At 36.4% G+C, this 10,129-nt stretch overlaps 1 protein-coding gene across 1 annotated transcript in view; it reads right to left on the bottom strand.

Moving 5' to 3' along the window:
* Nucleotides 1-1,064: 1,064 nt before the first annotated feature.
* VAPB (VAMP associated protein B and C) overlaps nt 1,065-10,129 on the bottom strand; it is a 32,624-nt gene continuing 23,559 nt past the window's right edge. Inside the window, exons 3-6 of the mRNA XM_075517237.1 lie at nt 8,635-8,738; nt 6,280-6,360; nt 4,506-4,682; nt 1,065-2,291 (exon numbers count right to left, since the gene is read on the bottom strand). Of these exons, the coding sequence (XP_075373352.1) occupies nt 2,133-2,291; nt 4,506-4,682; nt 6,280-6,360; nt 8,635-8,738 (521 nt within the window). The 3' untranslated portion in view covers nt 1,065-2,132. The remainder of the gene's footprint in view (nt 2,292-4,505; nt 4,683-6,279; nt 6,361-8,634; nt 8,739-10,129) is intronic.

Below are 10,129 nucleotides of genomic sequence, written 5' to 3'. Positions count from 1 at the left end.
AGGTTTTCTCAAATATATTCTTCAAAGCCATGAAAACTAATTTCGCAACATCACTTACAACCTTGTCTTTCTGAAAAGGTTCTTTTAAAATGTTTCATGTAAGTTTTCATTAGCTTCTACTGCCCAGAAAGCATCTTTCTCTTGATCAGTTCTGCCCAATTTGTCACACTGAACTCACTGCTTCGTTCTTTCCAGCTCATCTCCCATCTTCTCTGCCCTTTACAGGCATACTTTAATAGCTTTGTCACCTCCATCCTGAGCAGACAAGGCACTAGCATTTTAAAATGCTAAAGATACACCTCTAATTTTGTTGAATCTTCTAGAAGTACTTCCAGAGTTGTGTTCATAAGCTGAATACACCAGTTAAGATTTTTCCCTCCTATTTTCTTACTAAATCTCACATAAAATTTCACTTACTTGCACTTGCAAAGCAGGAAACCCTTGAGACACAAGTGGAACAAATATAAAGGTCAACGAGTGTAGTAGACAGGCTGCAGCCCAAACAGCTTTCTCAAGAAATCACAGGAATAATAAAGGAATGAAAGAAGTCACTTTTAAAAGATGTACCTTAATCCTGAAAGGTGTTATAAAAACTTCTGTCACCGATGGTTTTTGGAGCTACCATCTAAGAATATATGGGAATTTACCTGCTCAAAAGCTGTTTCATCTACTGAAGTTCAATGTGTTAAAACACATTGAGTTTATGTATTTTGTACTAAAAGTATGCTTAGAAACAAAATTAACGTTGACCTTACTTTTAACATGCTATCAAGCATCTTAATTACTGAACCCAACTAAACTGAAAAATGGGAAGTTACTTTGTACCTCAGCAGTCAGCATGGTTACTTTGAACAACACTTGTGTATATCAGGCTCACCATGGGGTGGTCTGGATTCATTTTAAAGTTAGGCTGGAAAAAAAAAAAATTCCTCCTGAAACAAGTCTGCAAGTTTCCTTATGCCATAAACAAAGCTGACAGAGAATACTGTTTCCTCCCCCCCTCTAAAACTGTGAGAACATGACAAAAGTAACAAAGGAAGCATTAATTTGGGGGCTTTATTTAATTTTTCTTTTCTTTTTTTTTTTTCTTTTTTTAAGATGCTACATAGTCAAACAGGATTGGTCTTTTACGGCATAGGACTAGTTTACTACTAATATTTTTTCCCCTAGATAGACTTATTTACATACAAAAACAGTTTCCTGACCACTGTTTCTCCAATGCTCAGATGATCAAAACTCCCAACAATTGTGTAGTGCCCAAAACACCAGGAGGCAGAAGAATCTCGCATCACTACAGCAGCAAATTTTTAGTTCTAGTCACTGGCTTTAAACAGGTGCCTTTTCATACCATATAGTATTAGTCAATTTTGTGACAATAAGGAAACATGAGATGAAATACATTAAATAAGTTAAATATGCATTAAACATCTCTGAATAACATTTTAATTCAACTAAATGAACCAACAGCAATGTAGCTTGGTCCCTTTATGAGAACAAGGCATTGACCTTTATTCCAAATGAGCGTCATACCAGTCAATATATGCCTCTTAATGATGCCTAGCACATTCAGCATTGCCACATACAATTCTTTTCAGCTTCTCGCTATTCATTTAAGTGCCAAGAAATTGGTAACTTGCACAGAGTTGAAGACACTGACAGAAACTGTTAAATTTATGAGCAGAATGGTGGATTAATGTATTTTACAGAAGTTGTCAACACCTCCTGCCTAACCCAGCTCCAAACATCCAATAGGGCCAGCTCCAGCAGTGGAGGAATATTTTTTTTCTATTTTTCCTTTTTTTTCCTTTTTTTTTTTTTAAAAAGAGGTAATCCAGCAACATGTACCAGGGTCTAAGAATGTTTAAAATGACATATACAATATTCCATTGTAGTGTTAAATCATGATTTTCTCCCCCCCTTCATCACTGAAGCATATTCTCTTTCATTCATTCACTCATTGTACATTTTAAACTTTCTAGATTATGTTACATAGTATTTGTGCAGGGGTAATTTAAAGGCAAGACCTGTGAGATGTCATACATTAATTTTTTTTTAAACATTGTTATGAATAAATTTAATCCAATGATATGGCAGAACCATCAAACCAATTTACAATTTCCAGCATGCTGCCTCTACAAGGCTATTTTTCCTATAATTACACCAAAGACAAAGAACAAAACCACCAAAGCAAGTAGTCTGGAGCTGAGCCCTTCGTCCTTGACAGCAGCTGCAGAAGCAGATATTGGGTTGTTTGTCTGGGGTGCCTTCCTCATCCGCAGTCCATCTTCTTCCTAAAGGAAGATATATTGATTACTTCTACTGAAAAAAAGCTTTAAATATTCACCCTTATCGTATTTATTTTAGGTGGGCATAATAAAATAGGTGAAAACTAATCTACAGCTAATTTAGAACTCTATTTCCTAGATAATCCTGAGAAGGAAAGGGTAGTGAGGTAGGAGAGGAATTCTCTATCTACTTGACTAGCAGAGCAAAAACCGCATGCTCTTGGAAGTTTTCTCCTGCTGACTATGATAACAGGGGAAGCGATAAAGAAGCCTGCAAGAATACTTGTCCAAAGTCTGGAGACAGCTCCAGAACTTCAAAAACAATGATGGAGGGAATGGCATGAAGATACTTTTCTTGCTCTGTAAGCAAATATAGCGCTGTTGGGGAAAATGCTTTTCAATATAACTAAGACAGGTTGTTTCAATATAACTAAGATAACTAAAAATACGCAACTATACTCATCATTCCCCTAGTTGGATGTCACAAGCAAATTTTACCAGCATTTGAAGGGAAATCTATTTCCCCCATCGTATTAATGCTGACATTTTGACATGAAACTAATGGCAAATTAGTTTTGTCATTTTCTCGGTATGAGTTTGACAGCTCTCTTGATTTAAAGATGTATGAGACAACAAATAAAACAACATCATAACACCAGATATTATCATTTCAAGTGGAGACGATGTTCGCCACATCTTGATCTAAACTGTTGTGCAGCACAGCTGTGTGTTAGCACACTCCATTCCACACACAGAGCACTTTAGGAGATGGTAAAGTGAGCCTTTTGTGACCTAACTTGCATACAGCTGAAGCAACAGTGTTAGACTTTATGTGATACATTATTATAGTGCAAAAGTATAAGATGCTGAAGCAAAAGCCCCCAGCCCCCAGACTATAGATAAAAAGATACTCAAGAAATGAAATTGTAATAAAAGTTACTGCAGCCTTAAAAATTGTCAGATAAGTGAAATTCAAAAGACTCAGTGTATGCCAATGTTTTGCACTTTTGAATTTAAAGGGGCACCTAACGTTCAGGAGGAAAACTTTTTTTAAAAAAATAATTTATTTATTAAAAGTCACAGACTACTTGATACCTCACTACTGCTGTAAGTCTGGATGGGGACAACTGACTTTTGTAAACAATAAAATATTGTTTACATACATAGTAATTTCACTGCTAGAAACAACACATTTTCATTTTAAGTATTTTAACTTCCTTTTGACAGTGACTCTGGCCTGACACTGACAGCACCTGGGAGTAATTTGACATTGTTTTCTGATGTTTTACAGATGTTTCTAACACTCCACAAAGGGAACAAACAGCTCACCGTTTTAAGACGTTACTGTAAGACATCAGCTCAATTCTAGATATCTCCTGTAGAGTGTTTATTCAAGACTGATTTGCAAAAAATAAAATCATATAGTACTTACAGTATCGTGAGACACTAGCAAAACAAGAACACAAGTAAAAGTTAAGGTTGTGTCTCAGCTATATACATATATTATTTCTATGTGCAAAACAAAACTGGTTTACAAATGTTTAAAGAATTTCTTCATGCATCAGCCAGCCAAGCAGCATCAGAGCTGACAGAACAGAGTTCCATTCATTAGGCTCCAATAGTCACAAATTCCAAATTTTCATTGGGGGTGTTATCTATGAAACTAGACATTTACAGCAAATGAAACTACTGGAAAAAGAATTTTTCAGCATGGTGATAAAGGCTTCTCAATTACTTGATTTCACAGTGATGTGCTGGAAGTGACAGGAAGCATATTTCCTATTAATCTGTCTTACTTTGGTCATTTCAACTGCATATTATAGGTGCAATTAATATAACACACAGTATTTGCACAACACTGCCCTCAAGCTCCTATCAGTTTGAGAGAACAGGGCCAAATCCAACACTGAATGCTTAACTCAGACTGAGAAAATTAGGTGGGAAAAGAAAGAAAAAAAAGACAGGGAATGAATTACTTTGGGTTGCTATCCGATCAGTTTCTCTGACTGCATGACTTGTATGCTCCTTTCAAAGGAAGCATTGATTTCAACGCTTTTTCTCAGTTTATAGAGAGAAACCTAAATTATCTTTTAATTCATAGACAATATTAAAATATTGTGCCAAGGTCAGGTAACCAAGCCTTAAAGTCAGAAGCTTCTTTTTCAGGAAAGGGGTAAATGTGAAAAAAAAAAAAAAAAAAAAAAAAAAAAGTATCTTTACCTTAAACTGTTTATTCTCCTCCCGTAACCTCTGAACTTCTACTTGAAGCCTCTTATAGTCTTCCATTACTTTCTTAACTTCAGTGTCATCCAAAGAAGAACTTATTGATTTAGACATTACAGAGGAATCTGTCTTTGTTGCAGATGTGGATACAATTTTATTTATTTCTATGTCATGCTGTTAAAAAAGGATAGAGTGATTTTTGGTTAGTTATTAACACCACACCCCTGGTATTTAGGAGGAGAATCAGGTAAAATTGTCTGTGCACACTCGAAACATTCCTGTATCAAAAGAAATAAACAACATTTTTCTTTCTGTAACCTTTACTTCCCCTTTCTGTTTCACAGAAAACACCAGATCGGCAGCAATAAGTGCAGACAGAATGACCTCAACTTTTCAGTCCCTGTATATATAGAAAAGGAAATACCCTTAGACCATGTCCCACAGTGTGAATGGGAACTTACTTGCTCATGGTCTGCTTATGGAGTATCGGTGCTCTCCTCACCTTTCCCTCCCCAAGCACAACACAAGCAGCTACTCCAGGAGCCAGGGTATTGCTAGGAACTACCCACCGGCTCTGCTGCAGCTCCCTCTCTCTTCACTCCCCACAGCTGGCTACCACCTCTCCATCTTTCTGCATTTCTGTGGCGATGGAGGAACTTGCAACCCAAGTTAGGAAACAAGCTGCAGACCTCCAATCCCTCCTCCCGTTCCTGCCTTTGAATCCTCTCCATGTTTTGCACTTTAGAATGCAAAGGGCCTGGCGCTCATAAAATACAAACCACTCTCTCCCCACCTAAACTGCCACCAAAGTCTTAACATGAAGATTTTATTTATGTGAATAAAGTAATAGGATCTTGTTACTACTTGTGCTTTGTTTTGCCCTAATGAATTTTAGGGACTATAGAAAAAATTACGACTAAACAGAATAGCTGTTAAGTTTCATTTAATTCAGACTTTTTCCTTCCTCTCATCACACCTCTAAACTGGAAACAAAGAAAATACCCCAGCCTAAAACAAAAGCACCTACTTTTAGAGCAAACGTTTGCTGTCTGGAGCAGGTAGAGCAGGCATAGTGAGACTGCAATAGCGACATTATAACAATACATAATCGTAACTACAAGCTGTCCAGTGCAAGGTAGAGCAATTGTGCCTTCAGTACCTGCATACTAAGAAACATTTTTCAGTCTATTCAATCCATTATTGGTTTCACATTTGACACTACATACTTCCATTAGAAATTAATGCGTTCATTACCCTAACAAAAAAGGATACTACAATATTATAGCTGCTAATTGCAATATAATCCCTAACTGCATTTGTGTCTTCCTTACTAGCTTTCTACCAATTTACTTGCTAAAATCAGTGTTGTATCAAGGAAGCAAAGGGGAGCACTGGACAGGCAAATTCATATTGCTGGCAGTTATAACTGTTTCAATGTAAACTCTGAGCTTTATGACCATCAATCAACATCTTTCAAAATTTTTTGAAATATTCTTTATCCTGTGATCTTTCACTAAATGAAAACAGATCAACTCAAAGATTTCTTTGTGCTTGTGTTGCACTTACATTGTTCAAATTAGCTGCTAGTTACAATAAGCATCACTAAGATTTTAAAGAGTTTATATTGTCTTTTCAAAGGGTGATGCCATCCAGGCAGTGAAAGAGAGGTTTCTGTCTTTTGCTTATATAGCTGTCTGTATCAACATGCCATTTTACATGATTTACCGTGGTATTAAGTTAAAACACTCAATATGCATCTGAAAATACTCACAGGCTTATCATTTTCCGCTGGTAGCTCAAACACACACCTAAGTTTCGAGTCCATGAGTTCTTCCGGTTTTGCTTCTTTCCACTGGAATAATTAATATTAATTTAATATTAAACATATTAGTATAATAAGGTAGATGGAAAATGCACTGTATTATGTAAACAAATCACATCATCTTACTCAGTAAAAACCCCACAGGTATTTATCATGTTACCATTAACCACAGACATGATGAAAAGGGAAACCAAATACATAACTGAGTGGTATTGCAAAGAAAGACCAGATACTATGAACAAAATCATTCTAAATAGTCTGAAATTTACACAGATAATTTTTGAGAGAACTGGGAACTGTGTAAGAGTAATCAGCATAGATAGGGGGAGCTATAAAAAAAAAAAAAAAAAAAAAAAGGAGGGGTGCATTCAAAGGAACGGAAAGATACCAAAAACCCAAATCAGTAACAATGTTAGTTCTGAAGTCTTTGTTCAGCGGAGTTCTTATTCAAGCTTTTCAAATTTCACATGAGATTTTCTTCCTGACTGGTATGAACTACCGGACTGGTTCTTCCCCCTCCTTGTTCTCCACCTCCTTATTTTTCAGCATCAATGCCTAAACAATAACAGATGTGCTATGTATAGAAAGGGATAGCTTCCCCTCTCATCCTTCTCTCCCCTTCAACTAGGGAGTCTACCATAAAAAAGTTTCCTTCCAATATTTTTGATAGGGATTAACAGTTATAAATCTTTGCTCGATATCAGCTGTAACCCTGAACTGAAAAGATTGATTCATAGTAGTGATACACAGCAAGAAGCATCCACATTTATGTGCTGGAGTTCTCACGTGCTTCTCTTCACTTTGACCATGCCTCTGGTAGCATGGTATTGCTCAGCATATCTCAAGTAGGTGTCAAATTATGGCTAACCCCTGCACAACCTGAAGAAGTATGTGACTCATCCTAAGTAGCTGAATCGTACTTCAGCTCTTCTGTGGCTGAAGTCAGAATTCTATTTCGAGCTTGTTGGCTGCCTGTGAAGTGTTGAAAGCTTTATAGTACTCCAGTAATTTGTCTCACCTGTTTATCCAGAATAGGAAGAGATTTGGAGAGTGGTAACAAAACCGAGAACTGATCAAGTGTTATAGGAAAAGAAATCATATTGGTCTGGACAGCTCTGGAAAACTGAAAGGGCCATCTAGGTCCTAAAAAACATTCTTTGCTAGCAGAATAACATTTTTCATGGTATAAAGTAACTCATAAAAATTAAAGAGTTAGAAAGAAAGGCAGACTGGCTTATCTTTCTAGTGATGCAGACATTTTATTACTATTGCTGTTTCTCCCACTGGATCTTATTTTGAGGCCATTAAACAAATATAGTTCCATAAATCTCTTTTAGAAGGGAAATTCTTAACCTTGCAGAGTGCCGCAGCTTTAAAAAGCTCTTCAGAAGAAGATGCATATTGTAAAGGCTACCGTAAAAAAGCTGTGGTATGTACTCTGAGGTTTTTTGGGGTTGGCATTTTTAAGTAATACGCATACATACAAACACACACAAGCCCCACACTTTAGAGTAATGGCCTTTTTTTCTTTTTTATTGTGTCCTCAATAGCTACTGAGTATTCTCTCAAGCTAACAAAAGCTAGACTAGAAAAAGCTTCCTTGTGCCTTCTTGCAGTAGCAAATCTTGCTGTTACAGGAAAGCCACCAGTTGACATAGTGGTTTGTTCCTTTCCAAGTTGTCTTAATGTAGCCTGTCATCTTATTTCTATGTCTTTTGTCCTTCTTTGCTTCAGCACCTACATGCTTCTGTTACTCTCATTTGTAATCCACAGGACAAAACCTATGACGGCCTTTCATTTACCTAAGCCAAAACAGACATAGGTAGGGATAAAGAAAAATAACATACTTGCAAATTATCCTCCTGGTTCTTGCTGGAAAAAGGGAAAAGCTCAAGGGAAGACTCAAGACTGACAGTAGAGGCATAAAATATAAAAGATGCCACAGACTTAAAATAGATTCTATACATCTTAGAATATATGTTTCAAGTTGGCCTTTCTAAAAAATGATATATTGAAAAAAATTACATCTACTTAACATTTGTTTCATGGCTTGGTATCCCATTACTGACAGCAGTGTCCTCAAGAAGCAACCACAGACACCAACTGTGCCTTTCGGTGCAAGATTCCTGGAGCTCGAAATAAACAGAAAACACCTTGCCATGCACAGAAATGGAAATCTGGCAAAGCTTTCAAGGATCATTCCTGTGTGGTTTGACAACAGCTCTTAAGCAATGCAGTAAAAGGTCTTACAAAATTACACAATCAGAAAGAAATCCATATTAATTAATTAATTTCAATACTTACTACTGCTTCCATATCTGAAGTATCAGCTGGAGCAAACATAGACTGAACCATAAACTTGTGTTTACTTTTCTCATTAGGGTCATAGTCAAAAGGCTGTAGCATCACTGCAAGAAAAACCCCAAAACACATCATGTTAACATTGGTCTGATGCATAGTCATGCACTGATGATATAGTTACCAGATTAGAGAAATACAAACATTAAAATGGTTTCAAGTTTTATGTCCATTATGACCAAAGCAGCAGCTGAGATCAGGAACCTCATTTTAAAACAAAATTTTAAAAGAAGTTAACAGAAACAGACTTCTTCAGTCTGCCTATATCTTTCTCTGAGAATCTTGGAAATGCTGATCACTCTACAGTATTCCGTACACAGCTATGACAAGATAATAATAGTAATTTATAGTAAATAGGATAATTTACATATCTTCTGGGACAGAGGGAAAAATTCTCAAAGGCGGCATCTTTTTTAACTCCTCCATCCTTGGAGCGGAAGTAACAAGCTGGCATTTTGATTAGTTGTACACACAGTGTTGCTGATGGTTCCTGAGAAAAGCTACAGAGGCAAAGTCAAACATTTTAAACCTTGAGGTTCAAGTCTCAGGATGGAAATTTCCTCTATAAAGTTTAAGAGTCTCATGGTATTTGTTTCATCAAGTACAAGTATTTCTCTTCCAAAAATAAGTTGCTGAAAGTTTGTTACCAATTTATAGCTGGAAGTTTATGGTTAAATGCTATGTAAACTTTGCCTCTGAAAGGTATAGAAGAAATGTATTCCTCTCCATTAAAAAAAAAATCACAAACATTCCAGAATTTACTTATGCAGAAAATGACTGTGTTCAGGGGGCAGAGAGCAAGGAACAGTAGGTTTGGGGTGCGTGTGTGCTTTTTAAATTTTTTTTTAATTTAGTATTAGGAATTTCCACCTCTTTTCTTTTTGGGTAAAGAACTAACATGTTAACATAACTTGAAGAGGGAGAGTTATGTATTTCATTTACATGGAATATCCTTTAATCACAGTGGTCACTTAGAACCCCTACATTTGCAAATGACACCTGGATATTCAGCTGCTGTGACATTAACAAACACAGGTTTGGCTTCAACATGAGACAGAACATATGTGAAAATAAGCAAAGCAGCTTACACAAACATGTTATTAGATATTGCAAAAAGCTACCACCCCCTCAAATTTAAAATGAAGCTTGCATATACTGCAAATGGTGTAAGGTTTAAATAGTGTAAGGTTTAAAAATTCACGTTTTGCAATCCATGAGGCTACTTCAGTCCCTCAATTCAATCACTAAGAAGAGAAGCAGTTCAAGAATTAGGATTACTTTCAAGTACTAGTGCCATTAACATTACGCACCCAAATTCATATGCACTAATTGCAGGGGTTTATCCTATAAAAACAATATCCAAAGATCCCATTTATTGCAAATGAAGGCAAGTCAAACCAATTTGCCTCCTTCACTGATCAGAATATGTTATGGCTGTGCC

Source organism: Mycteria americana, chromosome 14 (genome assembly GCF_035582795.1).
Source record: "Mycteria americana isolate JAX WOST 10 ecotype Jacksonville Zoo and Gardens chromosome 14, USCA_MyAme_1.0, whole genome shotgun sequence".
NCBI lineage: Eukaryota > Metazoa > Chordata > Aves > Ciconiiformes > Ciconiidae > Mycteria > Mycteria americana.
This window is presented reverse-complemented; position numbering and strand designations above follow the sequence as displayed.